The sequence below is a fragment of the Hordeum vulgare genome, chromosome 6H, assembly GCF_904849725.1.
Source record: "Hordeum vulgare subsp. vulgare chromosome 6H, MorexV3_pseudomolecules_assembly, whole genome shotgun sequence".
In the NCBI taxonomy this organism is placed as follows: Eukaryota; Viridiplantae; Streptophyta; class Magnoliopsida; order Poales; family Poaceae; genus Hordeum; species Hordeum vulgare.
This window is the reverse complement of record NC_058523.1, coordinates 5,703,287-5,723,369: the sequence shown is the minus strand read 5'-3', so window position 1 is coordinate 5,723,369 and position 20,083 is coordinate 5,703,287. Positions and strand designations below refer to the sequence as shown.

The 20,083-nt window shown below is 43.8% G+C and overlaps 2 protein-coding genes across 2 annotated transcripts; one reads left to right on the top strand and one right to left on the bottom strand.

Moving 5' to 3' along the window:
• Positions 1-3,392: 3,392 nt before the first annotated feature.
• Positions 3,393-6,574, bottom strand: LOC123403176. Its single transcript, XM_045097131.1, has 4 exons — positions 6,471-6,574; positions 5,174-6,375; positions 4,248-4,331; positions 3,393-3,683 (listed from the first exon to the last, which is right to left on the bottom strand). Exons 2-3 carry the CDS (start codon positions 6,321-6,323, stop codon positions 4,291-4,293), a joined length of 1,191 nt encoding a protein of 396 aa, XP_044953066.1. The 5' UTR covers positions 6,324-6,375; positions 6,471-6,574; the 3' UTR covers positions 3,393-3,683; positions 4,248-4,290.
• A 5,700-nt stretch (positions 6,575-12,274) lies between these two features.
• On the top strand, positions 12,275-13,157 carry LOC123402755. Its single transcript, XM_045096707.1, has one exon. It carries the CDS (start codon positions 12,422-12,424, stop codon positions 12,917-12,919), a length of 498 nt encoding a protein of 165 aa, XP_044952642.1. The 5' UTR covers positions 12,275-12,421; the 3' UTR covers positions 12,920-13,157.
• Positions 13,158-20,083: the final 6,926 nt, after the last annotated feature.

Here is a 20,083-nt window from a genome sequence, read left to right as displayed (position 1 = left end):
TATGCACAGAACCATACTTAGCATTTAGCAAGTGCAACATAGCAATATACATATTCTAAAGATAAAGGCCAACTTCTGACAAGCAAGTGGAACGAGGCCCGTTGCCGGTAGGCTTGGGCTGACGTGGAGCATAGTGAAACGGTACGGATCGGGGTTGACCTAGGACTCTTGTGTTATATATACCTCTTGTATGCCGTCGCACGGGATAAGTTGATCAGTTGTAAATCCTCGGCGTTTGTAATCTCTCCCGATATAGTAAAGTTTGGCTGGCTGGCGTCCGTGGTTTTTCCCATTCGTGTTGGAGGGGTTTTCGACGTTAAAATCTTGTGTGCTCTGCTTGATTTCGTTCTTCATCATGTTCGATTGCGTGTTGTATGTAACAATAACGCAAACATGTTTGTACATCAAAATACATCTCTGATTAGAAGTACATCAAAATGAACTTACAACTTCAAAGAATAACGCACTAATCTACCATTTTTTTGACAAAGATTAAATCTGCCATTACACATGAAATAATTAAATTTGCTTGATACGACATCATGCCTGATGTTCAGCATCAACGGTAAATGTCCATCTTACACATGAGTTGAATGTTCTGTTCTCCAAAGGTGTGGAAGTTCTTCAGCTTGGCAAGTAAGTGATGATCAATGGCTTAGAGGCTTCCACATGCAGGAGTTAGGACTTCCAATTTGAAGCCTAGGGAGCTTCCATCAAACAACTGTCTTAATCAAGGTGCGCCTTATGGAAAACTTGTGCCTTTCATAATCGCTGGAGAAGGGGGCTTTGGGGAGTTTAAGCAGCTCAACTGTACAAACTTGTTTTTACTGAACAAGCTTGGCAGGGACATAGACAACAATCATGATGAGGTGATTGATCATATCAAAGTAGAGCAAGATGTTGAAAATGTTGAAATCTGAGATGGGCTCAAGGCCCATAAGACAATTTCAAAAAATCTCTAAGGGTCAATGTAGGTGGTGTCATGACAAGAGATGGGGAGAAGTTTAGTCCCACCCCGCTTGTGAAGAAGGAGTTGGACCCCTTTATAAGAATATCTCTTCTACATGTTATTGGAGCAAGAGAAGAGAAGAGAAGAGTCCCTCGCGCAGTCCTTCTCCTCGCCTCGTCACGACGCGTGGGCTCGGGGGTGATCTCTGTCTTGCCGAGCCCCCAGCCTTAGTCCTCCGCTGCCCGCCACGTTACATCACGACTTACCGCGGTTTGCGAGAATGAGCCGAGCCCATATCTACGCGTTTATTTTTGCTGGTCAGGAACGGAGAATACATAACGGACGCGCCACGATCTGAGATGTCGGATCGTGGGTTGTTACCGTCTCGGATGTGGGTCCAGCCCACGTCTCTCCACCCGGCCGAGCCTATATAAGCGAGGCACCTGCCAACCCTAGCCGTCATGAGATCAGATCACCTCTGGCTCCACGCGCTCGTTCCTTTTATTGTTGCTGCCGCCGGCGACTCCGCTCCGTTCACCGCGAGGCCATGGCGGAAACCGAGAAAGTTCTGACTGGCATGGAAACGATTTTTGGGCAAGGAGAAGCACTCGACAGGGATGCAATTTGGTGGGTCGAGAGCAGGATTGAAGACGGTTGGAAAGCCCGATTATTTGAGGAAGATACCGAGAAGCGGGGGTATCCGCTGGTGTCTACGGAAGCATCTGATGAACTTGGGGTGGCAGAGTATGCGGCGCCAGTGTGGGCAGACGAGGGGAGCACGGGGGAGAGAGGATGGTTATGGAGGGAGGCGGAGGAGAATCTCCTGGTGGAGGTCCTCGTCGTCCAGGGGGTGAACTGGCGAGGAATGGAGGCGGCTCATCCAAGCTAACCATCTGCCATCTGCACAATGAGAAAAAAAAATACCGTCGTGCATCTTAGCCTTGATATGAACACAAGACTCAAGATTCATTGGATTAAACGTTGGTGAGAAACCCACCTGGTGGCAGCTGCGATTCCAATTCCTTGGCTTGTTTTTCTGAATCCATGAGCCGTGATCCATCCATCTACCTAGGGCCCTAGGGGTCATACGATAAGGCGATTAGGGAATCCACGGAGCTAGCTAACACGAAAAGTGAAGGAACCGATGGAGAAGCTCACATGAATCGACGCCTAAAGTGCAATAGGGAAAGCAGGCTAGTTATCGGAGAGAAACTATAGGGGTGCTCACCGTCTGTTGCGCTTGGAGCGCCGCTGTTCTGTCATCGGGAGCTAGGGGCGAGGTCAAGCGTCGGAGGTCGGGGAAGGCGTGATTGTCAAATTTTGATACTAATCTCACGGCAGACAGGAGCAATTGAGATCGATACTGCGGATCATCAGTTAGAAGAAACAACTAGGATAGATGCTGATGGGAGAGATAATCTATTATATTTACCAGGTCAATCGTACGTACCTTGACTATCACATGCAGCATAACTATCATACGCTGTCACCAGTTGCACACTGTCTAACTTAAAATATTACAGTGATGCTTCGGCTTAATTAGTGTCCCACTTATGCATCCCACGCGGTCAACAAGATTAGTTTCTTCTATTTTTCTACTACTATTGCCTATAATGACGTGTTGATGTAACTGTAAAATTGCAAGTTATCCTCTCGAGTAATATGTGAGAAACGATAAATAAGTTTTGATACCTGTCTTGCACACATGAGCAAAATGTTTGTATTAAATCTCATGAGTACTATATACTCCAGTTAATACATGACCAGTAGCAGGCTTAAACAATAGAAACAGTAGTACACCTGAGTAAAATGTTTCCTTGTCGGCAAGACGTCACCTTAATCATCACAGATCAATTGAGTCATACATTGATATCTGACTGATGCAGTGTCAACGGCCACAGATCGGAAACATGATTGTGCGGCATGCAGAATTTTTGGATATACCAGCAGGTCCATAAGTACATCAAAATACATCTCAGCAGTACATCAAATTGAACTTGCAACTTAAAAGAATAACACATTAAATCTGCCATTTTTTCGAGTGAATTCCATATTTTACCCCCTAGATATGCATTTGTGACCCTAATTACCCCGTCGAGTGCAAATTCGTCTATAATATTCCTTTTAGAAGCTTTGAACCCTTGTTTTCTGATTGGTGTCTATTAGGCACGGTGTGTGGGGCCGCCAGGGGTCCAAAAAATTTGGACGACGACGAGAATTGGTACAGATGAACCAGAGAAGCCCGAACTTGATCATAAATGATGCCTTCCGATATTTACACATTTTTTTTATAAATATTGAGACAACATGCTGACCCTATCTAGCATAAACAACCAAAATGCAAAATCAGGGTAAAAGCGCATTAAAAATCTTAAAAAACTGATATTTTGATAGAAGTTCCTCGAAATGGGGTAATATGTGTCACAAATATACAATTACAGGGTGAAAAGTTGAATTCACACTTTTTTTGACAAAGATTAAATATGCCATTACATACGAAATTATTAAATGTTCTTTATACGACATGGTGCGTGATGTTCTGCACCGATGGTAAATGTCCATCTTATTTATTTTTCGCAATCTCTTTTGCTCTTGGTTGGTAGATACAAGCTTTTTTTGTCAGCAAACCTTGATGCTTGATGTGCAACCTGAGAATTTTTGCCAACAGAGGAGGAGAAAACTGAACATCGAGCATAACATGCTAGACAACCCATGTATAAAACTGGATATATACCTGCAGAGCAATAAATAAAGGCTGGTTCATCCAATTATGCAACTCTCACAGAAATCTTAATTTTGCATGATTCTGACAATAAATTTTGACTTCATCACTGTACAAATTATAAGAAAATACCGAAAGCTTAATCGTCCAAAAACACTATTAGACAAAATAAGTGAGAATAGAAACGGAGAAAGAAAGAGAAAACGTTTATAATGGCATACCTTCAAAATATATGCTTTTTTCAACCTCTATGGTTCACATGTTCTAAATTCTCCTTGCCGCATATATAAATACATATGATCGCAGTAGAAACTAGTATAATCTCCCAGATCTATACTGGTAATATATAAGCTTGCATCCATCCATTAGAGGCAAATACTAGACTTCTTCCCAGGTCGTTTGAAATCAACAACATACTTTTTAGAAATGTAAGGACTAGACTAGACTGTTCAGTAACCAAACTAATTCATGCACTTTAATTAGAAAATTCATCATCTTATAAACTGAGTATCTAAGATGAAAAAAAAAATTGCCTTGAAGACTGAAAGTACACACTTGGCAAGAAGATAAATTTACCTTCTTGTTCATCCAAGATAGAACGTCAGCAGATCTCATGTGTTCACAGCTCTAGATCCAACCACTTCCATCCAACTCCCTTGGCTACATGCAAAGAAGGACAAAACCCAAATGAGATAGCGTTGATTTAAACAGCCATATATGTTTATAACTGGAGGCCCTGAATTTAGTTTTTGTTACAATGTCTGGAAGTGAAGCCACATTATTATCATGTAAAAAACAAGAATTGTAAGGCAGATTAGATGTTCATAGAAAACACATATCTCCACAAGTGTTGACGAGAGCACCTATACTAGTAGTGACCAATGGACGGAACAGAGTATGTACATATTAGGATATCTTAGTGATAGAATTTGCACTATATAGCATCATTTGAATTAGTTGAACTGGTACAGTTTTTTGACAATTAACAAAGTACATGTTGTTATGAATTAATGATTAATATCAAGATCGGCAAAAAATATTTTAATTTTTAAGAGAAGGAATTGGAACATACAACAAGCTTTAAGTTTCCAAATGCTCCAATCAAATTTCTATTCAAGAGAACATATTGTATCAATCTCATTTTAGTGAAATTAATTGTTGTCATTTTCCAATTACAAGAAAACTGAAATCCCTAATGAATAATTATTGATAAATGAAAGTAGAAATGGGTAGGCAACAAAGCGGTACTTCACATGTAGCAATGGGGATGCAACATAGTAAAAATATGTTATTGTCCTACCATCAATATAGCCCCGGTTTAAACTAAGAAATTACATCACCATGCGATCATCATACTGAGCATATTCTTATATATCTAGTCGATCTTTACCCACATCAGCAATATTTCATGGATCACTTAACAAAACTATCTTAATGGATCTTAGCAAAACAATCTAATTGGATTTTGTTATGCTTGTGCAATATAGATAGGAAGGACTTACCTGCGGTATAGAAATTCGCGTAGGGATAGTAGATGTTCGAAGACTTGAAATTTCTTTTAATAATATGCTTGATCTCCATCATGTCAACTTCGAGCGTGAAGTCACCTCTAATTGTAGACAGAACAATGACATTTGTGTTTTCATCATACCCATTTATTTTTACATACTTGTCATTATACCCCTTTATTCTTACACTTTCTTCGTCCATAAACATCTGTGGAAAGAGGTCCTCCAGTTGAATGGTTGTGTGCAGAAGAACCCATCTGACAACACCATCATAGTCTGGTTTCTGCTCCCATAACTGAATGGTCAGTTCAGACAAGTATGCTAGGCCAAGTCTACTATCCTTTGTCCGTATGAGCTGAACGGATCCGAAGGATAGGGTAATACATGATGGGGTCTTAATCACACGAAGGTTCTGATCTGCAAGACCAAACACTAGGACGCCAACTCCACTAAGCAACCAACAAAGTTCATTCCCAACAAGGACACCAGGACTTATGAAATAAATTCGATCAGTAATGTCCGTGAAGACAATCTCTCCCCATCCACCGGATGCGGATTCGTAGAGGCAAGCGAATGGTTGCTTGTGTCTGACAACCCAGATCAAGACCAATTTGAAAGGGCTCGAGAAGCAATCGCCGTGCACGTGCCCATCTTGATCATCAGCACACATCACCGAGGCATGCCAGAATGCCACTTCATTTTTATGAAGCCCCGATGGAAAATTCACGCGGTGTTGTTGACCAGAGAGGGGATCCCACACAATGATCTGGCGATGCTGCCACATATTGACTAGGACGGCAAGGCCATGGCGGCATCCGAGCAAGTCCCAGCTAGCGTAGGGTTTGCTGGGCTTGGGCACGGAGAAGCGCTCGGCAGGGATGTGATAGGGCGGATCTACTGGTTTGAAGACGGTGGGCATGCCCCATTCTTCGGCGAAGAAGCCGAGGAGTGGAGGCTTCTTGTGGTGTCTCCGAAAGCAGGCGAGGAACTTGGGGTCGGAGAGGATGCGGCGCCAGCGCGGGCTGACGAGGGAGGCGCGTGGGAGGGAGGATGGCTGTGCAGGGAGGCGGAGGAGGATCTCTTGGAGGAGGTCCTCGTCGTCCAAGGGGGCCAACGGCGACGGCGTAGAATCGGTGCTGCTCATACAGTGAATCAGCTGAAATCCCCTGAAGCGAAAGCGAGCTGATCTAAAGTTCCTAAAACACAAATAGAGGAACAGAATCATCAAAATCAGATTGAGGAAGGAAGACACGTACGGGAGAGATGCAACAAAAAAGCAGGGAGTGCTCACGTCTGTTTCGCCTGGAGCTTGGGGTAGGAAATCTGGGGACGGTGGTGCTGCGGTCTAACTTGCGCTTATCCTATATTGCTTCTGATTTCAGGGCCGACAGGATGTCAAAGTCAATCGTAGCAATCGCTGAATGTATCAGGCAATAATTGAGCTTTGAGATGATTATTTTTTTAGAAAAGGAGGTTAAACCCCCGGTCTCTGCATCAATCGATGCATGCAGCCATGTTTATTAATTATTCCACAAAGGTCTAAAAAAATATACATCAATCCATCCAAAGCCATCACTCACACCTACAAACTCGATAATGTAGAGTGCTTTCATCCTGCATATCTAAGACCGGTGTTGTCGCTAATCCATCCACATAACGTATCAGGAACAACAGCCGGTGCAGCACACCTAAAACGCACAGCTCACGTACACGTTTTACAAGCCGCCATCATCATCGAACCACTGACCCATCTTCAGAAAAAGATCTGCATCATCTTTACCAGTTCAAACATCCGTCGACGCCACCACGGCGTCCAACGGCGCCACCGCCCTGCGCTCATCCGTCCAGATGCGAAGACTCCGGGAGATTTGTCGTGCGTAGCACCTGCGAACCAGGCATGACTCAGCGTAGCACCTGTCGGCCAGGCATGACTTGACAGCTCCACCGAAATTCAGTGCAAGACGAAGCCGCTCCAACTCCTGCTAGACTTGAGCTTTGAGATGATGCTACCGATTGATGGCAGAGATAATCTATTATATATACCAGGTCAATCTTACCTTGATTAAGTAGTATTTATTTCCTGCTCGGCATGTGGTGACCCATAACCATCACATGCAGCGTCCTCTCATCAGCTCAACAAATGCTACTATTATATTAATTGAAAATATTATCCTATATTAATTTAAATGTTATCATACAGCAGCAAACTTCCAGGCCATATGAACAAAGACTCTGTTTTGGGCTGCTCAACGCAGCTTTTTTCGAATTAAGGGAATCCTGCTGAAAGTTACTACAACTCATACTGCATAGAAGCAAGATTTTTTTATTTTTCTTCTTGTGAAAACCGAGATTGATTACTTCTGTTTTTAATGCTACTGCCTTCTGTTGGTTTAGATGTAAAATGTGAGAAGCAAGAAAGTTTTGAGGCCTGTGTTGCACTGCCTTCTGTTGGTTTAGATGTAAGTTTTCATAGTTGAGTAAAATGTTTTTGATGGGATCTCAGAAAAACATACTATATACACCACCGGTAGCGGGCTACAACTATAGTAACAGTAGTACATTTTAGCTACGCATCGATGATGATATAGCTATTGCAACAGAAAATGGCCTACATATTAATTATATTGCATTGTTCGGTTTGAAAGTAATCATATTATCATAGCATTCATGTGAACTCTACCTGTAGGAATGTGGTAGAGGCGGGTTACATTGGAACGCTGCAACTCCGCTGCTACTGGATTCAATCTCTATGGTGCACCAGTAATGATTGATTTTATGCAACCCATGGTCATGCAAAATGCTCAACAAAACCGAGATGTAGACGGTGCGGATGCAGTCCAGTAACTCAAGGATGTGAGTGAACACCGGTTTTCTGCCAACCAACCCTGGGAAAGATGCCAAGAAGCCGTGGATTCCGGCGGTGTTTGAGAGAGCAGCGGTCGAACTCAGCATCAAAGAGGATGTTGCGCCATCGCTTGCATACGACAGACCCCTGACGGAGCGAGGATGGATTCGGAGGCATGCGTAGGAGGATCCGATGGAGGAGGTGCTCGCCATCTAGAGGGGCCGCTCTCCCGCAACGTGTTGCTCATACTTCAGTCTATGGTTAGGTTCCTAATAGCAAATAGATGAGGAGGATGCAACACACGTAAACGATTGGAAATCTAGGAGACAAGCAATAAAACAACGGAAACTCGCCGTTTCTTTCAGGGGAAGGCCCGGAGGGTCACTGTTGGTCATAGGGATAAGCTAGTGCGAGGGCGAAAGAGGCCGTGTAAGGGTGGAGATCAAGGGATGTGTGATGGCGAGGGAGTGGAGCGTGGTGGAGGGCTGGCAAAACACGGTATCTCTGTAGAGACGCACGGTTGGCGTGGTGTTTTTCTTCTCTGTTTTGTCACTCAGTCTCTATGATAAATCCCGGGGCCAATGAACTCTGGTAATGTTAAAAATATACGACTTCAGATTTTTAAGCATGGCAAATTGAACTTTTTGATGCCAAATTTAGTTGGCATGACAATGGCAAGTTTGGTTTACAAACACCGTGGTTTCCTGGCAAAAGAATTAACCAAGGTGGTTATGCCATGCTTGCCGGCGAAACATTCCATCCTCAGCATATACCAATTTCCTTAAAAACATTCGAATTGACATGGTCGAAAGCTTGACGTCAAATTCTAGTGGATTCTTGCTCCTCGAATAATTGGGACAATAGCCTGGGGTTGTATCCTGCCTTGGATGTACGTGTGGTGGTGGCGTGGGTTTGTTCCGGATGATGTTGTTCTTTATTTTATATATAAAGCGGGGCGGAAGCGTTTTTCGGTAACAACAATATATGAACATAGTTATCTTTTTTTTTGGGGGGGGGGGGGGTGTTATAATCCAGGTTATCTACTTCATGATAACTAAATGAAAAATGAAAAAAAATGTCGTTTCCAGTTAGATTCTTATATAGGCGTACAACATGTTCATACTCATGCTATGAAGTGCAAAACCCCATGGCACGTATCTTTTATTTATTGGAAAACATTACTGATTTCTTTCATTCAAATAAATAGAAATCAAGGGTAATGAATCAGAAAAGGATATCTGAATCTAAAAAAAAATCATGAAATTCGCTTGAATAACAAGAAAGCTAAATAATGTCGGGCATGAGAAGGGGTTCCGTCTTTTATGTGATATGTTCATCTATCTCAACAAAAACATCTCGCTGCCTTTCAAACAACCAACTCCAATATGAAAAAAAAATCAGATTTGAATCAGCCATAAAATATTACAATATGTCATGCAATATGTGTCTAGGACCAGACATCAATGTTAAGGCTACATGGCGGTGATAGTGATCCTCTTCAACGACGAGCAAACCTAAGATCTTATGGGCGACTGGGGTAGCAGCTTCAATGACAAGGAGGTGTGTGCCCAAGGCGATGGTGATGGCAGCGTCTGCAAGAGGAAGGGGCCCCTGGTAGAGGCCTTCGGTGACCAAGTTTAGAGGTGGGGCTGATCAGCGCCACCTTCTAGCTGGATCGATCTGCCTCAATGGGCCTGCCTATCCTAGATGAGGAGGTTGGCTACTTTGTTTATGTGGAAACGACCATATACTCAAGCTGATTTGGCTTGCTCCTCCATGCGTATGGGGTGATCTTAGGAGGAATGATATTACACTTATCTGTTAGAATCACTCCCTACTAGGCTACGGTTGATAAGGTGATTATAATGTTAATAGTGTCGAATGTGGATAAATAATTTTTTCTATCATATAATTTTATGAAGCCCGTGAAACTTCGCATCATTACGGAAACGTATTTATTCTCTGAAGGATAAAAATCTTTATTTTGCATTTCTATTTTATAATGGCCAAATTTGAAGAAAGAATATTATTTACTTGTTTTTCTTAATTTCCAACTATTCATATTCCATTTTTCTAGACTTTGAAGGTCATACATCTTAGTTTGCTAGCTTTGTAAAAATGAGAACATGATTTTTTTTTGGCAAACGTAGGAGAGATATTCGTAATTCGTCTTACAATTCACGTGTACAATTTTGTCCAAATTTTGGCAAACTTAGTTTTTACAAGACCCCGTGTAAACTGAAAGAGAAATCTGTTGTAAATTAACATCTAGCTTCATCTTGTTTATTTGCGATCCGGATCACCGCCAGTACCAAAGAAAAATAGACCATGTGCTAGAGATTAAGTTTCACCCAAGACAATATTTGTAAATATTTAACAAGTAAAATAATATCATATTCAGATATTACACATTTGTAATGAAATTTCTTATATAATGTGTTAAAAGTGGAATTATGGTTTAAAGAATATGAATAATTTACAACAACATTTGTTTTAGATGGACTGCGAATTTATTAACTAAAAAACCTTGGATCGCTGGAGGAGTCCGCGGCGATCGCCGTAGGATTCCCCGACAACCACAGGAGGAGTCCTGACGGTCATCGAAGGTGTACCCGACGATCGCCAGTGAGGAGTCTCCGACGATCGCCCATAAGATACACAGTTGCTGCCCAAATGCAAGTAAGTGCAAAGTGATGGTGCGTACAAAGTGATGTTGGACACGTCATCACTGTTCTGCTAGCAGCTTCACCACCTCAAGCAGTGCCATGATGGCATGATTGTGAGGATAAGGGCTTGCAATACAATATTACAGTATGTCATGCAATATGTGTCTACGATCTGCATTAAACGTTTAGGCCAGGTGCTGGTGGTGGTTGGCCTCTTCAATGACTAGCGGACGCAAGATCATGGCGGCATTACTGGGATTGCGGGTTCAGTTGTTGCGTGGGGGCCCTTGCTAGAGGTCCTCGACCTAGATATGCGTCCCAAGCATCTGGCTACACGTGTAAGCAACTATGCGCATTATTGGAAGTCTGAAAACCTACGCGGCTACGGTGCTTCGTATGTGGTCTATGCTACAACGAACGTAGTACCAATCGCTGTTTAAAGTGGTGTGTATGCGATTGGAGGAGGGGGCTATGGAGGTTTCAAGTATGGGTGGCAGCATAATTTTTGGATCCGTCCACCACCCCTTTCGGCATAGGAATAGTATATCGGTCTATAGAACTTTACTATTGCTGATTTATCTTTTTTCCTTTTCTTATTATTAGATCTTTGGAGTTTGGCTCCGTGGATCCTAGTTATGCGGAGGTCGGTTGTTAACACAATACCATGTATTCACTTGATGCTATATTTTAAGATAATAAATACGCTCTTTATCAAAAAATATTGCTGACATGGAACGGGCTGGTGGCCAGTAGTGTTTTTAATTTCTCAAAGAACAAATTATTTCGGATTTTCAGAATTCATATTTTAGATAATTTTTATGAAGTCTAACATAATTTAAATTTATTTAGGAAACAGTTTGAATTTACCTCGAAACTTTAGGGTTAAATATATTTCGGACCCTACTGCACTGTGTGATATTTTACTTGAATTTCATTCAAAATTTTAACCCCGGTGGCCGAGGTATGGTCCTTTCCCGCCGTCTATCGGGTTGGGGGCCTAAAAAATTTAAACCACCTCTGTTGATCTTATTCCATTTATCAAGTATCGACATTCTAACCGCCAGATATTGATGCCACCAGGAAAACCCAATAACTTTGCGTTAGTAACATATGAAATTGTCTTATATCTTGCTGCGCACACTGGTACTGTAGATAAGTTTTGCCCATAAGGTACATGGTTGCTTCCGAGATGCAAGTAAGTACTTCCTCCGTAAACTAATATAAGAGTGTTTAGATCACTAGTTTAGTTATCTAATGCTGCTTGACGTGTGACGTGGTGCCTTTTCCTTTTCTTTAAAAGAAGATTTAACGCCAATGTGTACAAATATCCTTGCATGATTCACGTATGATCTTTGTACCCTATTGTACATTATTGCTGTCCATACTGGGGTTGTGCATGGTTGTTGTCCATAATATAGATGCAAGTACGTACAGGGTCAAAGTGCGCACGTCCTTAGTGTTCTAGCAGCTTCACCCGTGACTGCCACTTCAATCAGAGCCATGATGAGTTGATGACACGATTGTGAGCGTTTCCAGCAACTTCACATGTGGCTTACACTCTATAAATAGGACATCAGGATCATCCATCCAAGCATGCCTCAGAAAATAGAAATCCCAATTCCAGCTCCATAGACACCATTAGCATTAGAGGGAGGGTGCAGCAGCAGGAGTCGAAGGTTCTCTTCTCCAAAGGCGCCGAAGTTCTTCAGCTTCGCAAGTAAGTGATAATCAATGGCTTATAGGCTTCCACAGGCAGGAGTTAGGACTTCCAATTTCGAGCGTAGGGAGCTTCCATCAAACAGCTACCTTGATCTGGGTGGGCCTTATGGAAAATTTGTGCCTTTCATAATCGCTGGTGAAGGGGGCTTTGGGGAGCATAAGCAGCTCAACTGGACAAACTTGTTTTTACTGAACAAGCTTGGCAGTGACATAGGCAGCGATCATGATGAGGTGATCAATCAAATCAAAGTAGAGAAAGATGTTGAAAAAATAAAAGAGCTGATAAAGCGACTGCCTCGTGAAATTTCTGAGCAATTGGAAGGCCATGAGACCCATGAACAGGTTGCAATCCTGGCAGATCTGAGTAGGAACATGGATCAGAGGATGTCCTATCTCAGCACAGAGATCCGGCGTCTAAGGAGCGACCTGGGAGAGGCGATGCAAGGTATCAGAGAGATACGTGAAGCATTGGCTAGGATGGAGCGCCAAAATCCTTGCTTCCGTTCATGAACAAATGCAACAAGCCCTGGAGTTAGTGCTGCTGGCAGCTGCGTATTTGCATTTCGTACTTGTGTGTATTGTATTGTAATGAATAAAATTATGCGCTCCTTGCAGCGTATATCGTTGTACGAGTTATAGTCGGTTGAGTTTTTGTTAGCAACATGTGTATGTCTGAACTGTCTGCACTTTGTTGTTATTGTCAAGTGTTTGTAATGAATAAAATTATGTGCAGCTTGATGCGCAAAAAGTTGTATAATTCCATAAAGAGAAATATAAAAGACTGGATATCATCAAAGAAGCTTACATTTATGTGCAAGAATCATGAGTTGATCATCATGAGTATTTGCTGGAAGTCGGGGCGGCCACGTCCCCTCGGCTGCTGATGTTGGCGCTCGTTTCCAGCATCCCGGTGAACGGTCCGTCCCATTTTCCAGTGTGCTCCACCCGGAGGAGCTTGAAGAACATGGTGTCCAAGTGCTTGATGTAGGCCAGATGCTCGGGGGCGAGGCGGGACTCGGTGTCCCATCCCCTGCCGACAATGTTGTCGGCGGGGTTGAGCGGCTGGGCCTCGCTTATCATTACCTTCACTGCTGCCAGCGCCTCTCTTATCATAACGTGGAATCGAGGTATACAATCATAATCAATTCACACCCAACCTCTGCAAAAATAGGATGCACACAGCCAACACAACACACGCACAAACCGATCACACCGGCAAAAAGCAAAGTCATAAGGCCAAAGCCATGACTATGCAAAGGGAAAAAAACATGTTCCCAAATTGTTCATTTCAAATTCATCCCATGCCACACATCAGCAACAGAGTTGCCTTGTCCATGAACAATCATGTACAGGTCCCAGCACTGTGTGTCAAGGTAGCAATGCCCAAACTAGATATCTCCCCAAAATTTTACATGTTTACCATTCGCCATTATACTAGCTTGAGCAGCCCAGGCCACTCCCTTCAAAAGAGGAGAAAAAATAATTAGTTCCAGAAGTAATATTAATGTATACTAGGCTGAGAAGTACCATATCTATGATCTTCTACTATGATCTTTTGATGCCGAGGGCTAACAAGCACAAGTAAAAATCCTTGAGGTCTTCAACAACCAACCAAACAATTTTTTTTGTCTGCCATGCGATGCCACTATTTTCATTTAAAATTTTCATGTGGTATGAGTTTTATTGTTTCGTTGGTTCAGAAGTTTGGCATTAGTTTCAAAGATCATGTCCAACTAACCTGGCCAAACTCCTTGGTGTAATTTTTCAATATTTCAACATCAACAGTTTATGGCTCCATCCAGCCTGGAACGGACTGTCCAACATCATGCGGGAATGTCAGTATCCCGTTCCCATTTGGCACAAAGCTAGGCTGCTTTGCAGCTGTGCATCTCTACATAGAGCATCTCTAGCAGTACCCTCAACCCCTTAAATCTTTAAAAATAACTGTTGTTTTACAGTTTGCGAGCAAAAAAACGCGCCGACTAGAACCTCTTAACCTTCAAATCCTTAAAAAAAATTTGAGGATCCAACCCTCAAACCCTCTCCCGACCTGTAGAAGTGAGGGTTGGGGAGCGAAATCTACCCCAACCCTCACTTCGATCCATCCTAGCGCGGGAGGGAAATTTCTCATCCCAACTCCCTCCCGCGCCCACCCGAGCCGCCACCGCCGCCGTCCCGCGCCCCGGCCGCCTCCGCCGACCCCCCCCCCCCCACCCGCGCCCTCCGCCTCCCGTGGCAAGAGGCTGCCCCGAGCTCTCCTCGCCGATCCGCGGGAATATTCCGTTATAAGGGTTGGGTTTGAAGGTTCTAGTCTTTGCCCCTGTTTTTCAACCCTTAAAAGTGTTAAAAAATGTCAATTTTCAACCCTTAAACTGGTTTGAGGATTTGAGGGTTTGAGGGTACTACTAGAGATGCTCTTAGCATGTATGCCAGGGACCATTCTCCCTGTCCTTGAATTGACTAGTCGAATGGTCGTCAGTGACATATCTCTTGACGATGGTGTCTTGCACATTCACGAGGAATCTGAGCCAGATGATTTCTTCTCTGGTTCGGGCTCGGATTCTGCACTCTACTCCTTGTCCGGGAAATGGGGAGTGGTGAAATGGGCGGTTGACAAAATCACATGTGAGCATGCAAAGGTAGACATGAATGATTATAGATGCTTGAGCTCGCACAGCGAGTGCGTCGATGTAACCGAGGATGGAACACTCAAACATCTGGGTTACCGGTGCAAGTGCTCTTCTGGTTTTCAAGGAAATCCTTACATCAAGGATGGATGCACAGGTTGGTATATATGCGCACACATTAATTGTTGTTCGGTTATACTATTTGATTGGGTCCATATTCCATAGTTCTGTATGGATCACCATGACCACTGACACTATCTAATGTGTGATTTACAGATGCTAATGAGTGCCTACAGCCAGATAAATACATATGCCATGGTATTTGCCACAATAAGTTTGGGAGCTATACATGCACCAGTAGTGTAATACTATTAGGTAAGCAGTCTGTACCACTTGGTGGTCATTTCAGCAGTGTGTGTTTGCATTACTGCTTCCATATATACTTGACTTCAACCGACCATCAACTGAACTATTGCAGGTGTCAGCATTGGACTCGGTAGTGGTGGAGGCATTCTGTTACTTGCCGCTATTGTTGCCATCATTACTAGGGGGTGAAAGAGGAGCGTCGAGAAACATCTGAGAATAAGAGGCATTTCCGTAAGAATAGAGGCATTCTGCTACAACAGCTCACCTCTTCCAACAAAAGTGCCAGCGACGGCACAAAGTTAATCTCTTTGGACGAGATACAACAGGCAACCAACAATTTTGAGGATACAAGGGCATCCTGGCCGACCAACGCGTGGTTGCCATCACGAAGTCAACCCATGCAGTGATGAGCGAGATCGACCAGTTCATCAACGAGGTGGCCATCCTCTCGCAGATCAACCACCGGAATGTGGTGTAGCTCCACGGATGTTGCCTCGAATCTGAGGTCCCCCTGCTCATCTACGAGTTCATCTCTTTTCTAAAAAAAATCTACGAGTTCATCTCCAATGGCACGCTCTATGACCTCTTGCACCGTCCATCCCAATCAAAGCATGACGGTGGGTTGTCGCCCCTTTCCTGGGAGGAGCGCCTGAGAATCGCCACTGAGATCGCCGCCGCACTTGTGTACGTACCTCCAAATGGTGCCACGGCGGCATTATGGTGCCATTGTTCCGGTGATTGGTGAGCTAGGCTAACGACAGTTCAGCCAAGAGAAGGAATTTATGTCGTCTCTGCGTGTACCGCGCTAGTTTGTATACTCAGGAAACATATGCATACTCTTAGGACCTCTTTTGATTGCACGATTCCAAAAACACAGGAATTAGAAAGACATATATATGATTGTAATGTTAGGTACATTGCATCATACAAAATTTAGCATGTTTGATTGCATCACGGGTAAAATAATGATTCTTTGCAAGAGGTTTTGAGTGGATGCAATAAAACATTTTGTGTGACTCATCATGAAATTTTACAGAGGCATAGGACATACACACACACACACACAAAATAAGAGCTCTTTTACTGTACCCCGCAATCAATATAAGCCGTCAATTCTCGAAATTCAAGGGTTATAATTGATCCATACTGCTTATTTGGACGAGCAACATCATCCCGCAGTATCAGTGGCACCCCGTAGTACACCTCCTGTCAGGGTAATTTAGGGAGAGAGAAATACTAGCCCGCCTCCCGACCAAGTCAACCCTTCCTCTTCACATATCCCGTATGGCTGCACTGAAACGCCGGTCAGTTCGGATTTGTACAGCCACCTGGTGACCTCTCTATTCCCGGTCGTGCTCGTCGACACTACATCGTCATCATCTTCTTCGACGAGACATCGACCCCTTCCTTTGTCGGCAGCCACTGTTGTGTCTCAGCTTCGTCCGGGAGCCCACGTCCCTTTCCTCGGCCAAGCTCATGGCCAGGCACTCCGGCGGTATGGTAGAGTTGTCCAAACCCAACGAGCACTGTTCTTCGGCAGGACTGCCTCACGGCCGTCGGGTAGGGAGATTAGATGTACTGCGTATTTCCAAAGCTATGAATCGATAGGCTCCATAGATCGACCAGAACACAGGAGGGTGGTGGCCAGAGCACGCCGGGTTGCGACCTCGAGTTCGATGACGGTGCAGTCGGCGGCAAGCAGAGCGACGGCCAACGCCAGAACCAGGGTGGTCAATTTTCTTCTTCTAATGGACTCCATCGTTGATAGGCTGAAATTAATCACCAGAAATATGACTAAGCTATCCTCACGAAATCAGCGGTAGACAATTGTATATTGCTCCCTCTTTTCCACAACAATACAGGTACCATAAAAAAGCTTCAAAATAAATACATGATTTTTCTGTTGCTCACAATAAAATGTATTTCATCATGAATTTTACGGGAACATAGTATACTTGCGACTACTGATTACGATATATCTCGCTTCTGGATCGTGGGGAGCTATCGGCGAAGCTGCATGATGTGCGCCATTCCGGTGATGAATCATAAAAACTAACATGAATCGATCAAAACTAACATTCAAGTCATATTATTCTCAAATTAAACATCAAATTTAATCAATACATCATACAAAAATGAATAAAATATCTTATTAGTTCTTACCAGGTATACTGGAAATAAAGTTGAAACTTTGTGGTCTAGAAATAAGGAGGGAGTACCCATATGCCAAGAGGGAGTACCCACATGCCAGCTAGCGCGCGAGCTGCTACATAAGATCCTGCTGATTTGATCCTCTGCGTGACATTGTCACCACTTTCGCCTTGCATAGGATATACGCAATGGCTATCCAAACTTGTCAAGTACGTCATATCATCAGCGTAGACGTGGTTCCTCTGCACACCGCCACGCCCAACCGCTGGCACGTCAACCGACCTGGACATTTTCCCCAAAAATAAGGCGCAGTCACCCAAGGTTGTGACCTCCTCCCACTTATGAGCATACTTCGCAATCGATTCATCATCGGCCAGCACAAAAACCTTGAAGAAAGGCTCACGGCTCGTGTCGTATGATGGCAACCACCCTAGCACCATAGCTAGCTTGCCTTGCAGCTCAACGATGTCAGTCGACCATACCAAGGGTTCGCTGACAGTCCGGACATGCAACTCGACGTCAACGGTGACCAGTGGCCTGCCATATTTGTTCATGCCTATGTTGAATTTGATCAGGCCCTTGGAGGCGGTGAGGCCATACAATTTCCCGTTGTAGAATACGATGTCCTTCAGCGTTTTTCCGTTAACCGTGTTTGCCGTCCATCTGCCGGCGAGACAACCAATCTTGCAGAGGGCGACGCCGCTTCTCGGGGTGATGGTGGCGAGGATGCAGTCACTTGACTCGGGGGATTTCGAGAAGACGACCTTGGAGCCCGAGTAGACATTCCTCATGTTCTTTGCGTGGAGGAGCAACTCGACACCGGAGAAGACGTTGGCGACCACAAGCTGCTTGTCGTCCCCGAGCGCGGCGACCCAGCCGCCGTCGTGTGATCCCACTAGCTGCTTGCCGATGAGCGCCTCGCTCTTGAGCGGGATGTGCAGGACCCTGCCTTCCTCGGGGCAGTATGCACGCATTGTCTTGCAATCATCATCGCCGTGTAAGGAGGGGAAGATGAGCCACGGCGGGGACGGCGGCGCGGCGTGCCTGGCCGCGATGGCGATGGCTCGCCATGAACTACATACGGCGGCGAAGCGTACGCGGTGGAGCAAGCTGCCGACGTTGAGGTACACCACGTGAAGGAGATCGTCAGGGAGATCGGCCCACTGTGCCGGTGACGCCATCGACGGCATGTCCTGTGTTATGATCCACCAATCCTTGTGGACTTGTTATTTGAGTTCGCCCTTAGGTGCCTGGCTGGAGTCGGACACGTATATGTTTCACGTAAGCAAGACTAATTGTACTCAATCGTGATGAGTAGTGTATTTCCCGTGTCAGCTTCGAACATGTATTCTCTTCCATACATATGCTAGCTTCATGTAGTAATTTTTCTTTGTTCCTGCCCGCAAAAAAAGTGTACTTTTTCTTTCTTCCTCACGAAGAAAGGAAAGGCGATCTCGACTTCTCGCAAGGAGAGTCTCTTTCGCCATCGTCTTCCGACGGCTCCCCTCTACCGATAAACTCGATTGTCGATGATGAGGGGGTCGCCGGGTCAACCATTTGGATCATTTTTAGATCCTAGTAGCTTAGGTTTTTTGATCGTTTAACGTCGACGACGGTGATGTTAGTGATGAATAAAGCATCTTTTTATATCCTTGCCCAAAGAGCCAATCGATCCTTCAATTGGGGATTGACTTGGATAACCAAGAAAAAAACACATATCTAAAAAGATTGAATTACCTAAATTGTTCGTCCCAGATAGCATGTTAGCAGATCTGGTGTGTTCACATTTCCTTGGGCCATCGGCACATACAATGTAAATTCCATGGGCCTTTAATGGGGTGAATGGAACCGCGGGATGAAAATGGCCCAATGGCAGAACAGGCCGCTAGCAGATCAAAAGTTCTTAAGGATCAAAAATGGGCCCAATAAGAGACGCCTCTAAACATGCCGAAAGATGTCATGAGTTGAAAACGGGGAAGCTCTTATCTGGCGCTCTAAGCGTCGGTTGGTGATCCTAGCGCTAGCAGGGGTGCTTAGCGGGCTGGCCCAATGACCCGCTCAACGGGAACGTGAAGAAAAAAAACTTAGCAATACTGAATGAATAATAAAAGGGGATAGCTGGAATTCGAACTCATGACCGAATGGTTGCTGGCTACTACAAGAAACATTAACATACACCCAATATAAATTATGTAGAAAAATAAAACTTAAATTTAAAAACAGGTTCATCAACTTTTAAGCTGAGTTCAGAGAATTAAAAAACGTTCGCCAAATTTTTAAAAAAAATCATCAAATTCGAAAAAATTCATCGAATTTGATAAAAGGTTCATTGGTTCTGTAAAAAATTCGTCGGTTTTAACGAAAGTACAATGAATTTAAAAAAAGTTCATCAAATTGAAAAACAAAGTTCATTGAAATCAAAAAAATCATCGAATTTGAAAAAAGTTTCATTAAAATTGAAAAATCTATCATAAATTTGAAAATAAGCTCATCGAGTTTCAGGAAAATTCCATCAAATTAACGAAAATCA

Excerpts from the sequence above, each read along its gene's own strand:
- LOC123403176 (XM_045097131.1), bottom strand. The coding sequence starts at position 6,323 with ATGAGCAGCACCGATTCTACGCCGTCGCCGTTGGCCCCCTTGGACGAC. Across the intron at positions 4,332-5,173 it reads CGCGAATTTCTATACCGCAG|CCAAGGGAGTTGGATGGAAG; the intron begins GTAAGTCCTTCC and ends CTTTGCATGTAG.
- LOC123402755 (XM_045096707.1), top strand. The coding sequence starts at position 12,422 with ATGGCTTATAGGCTTCCACAGGCAGGAGTTAGGACTTCCAATTTCGAG.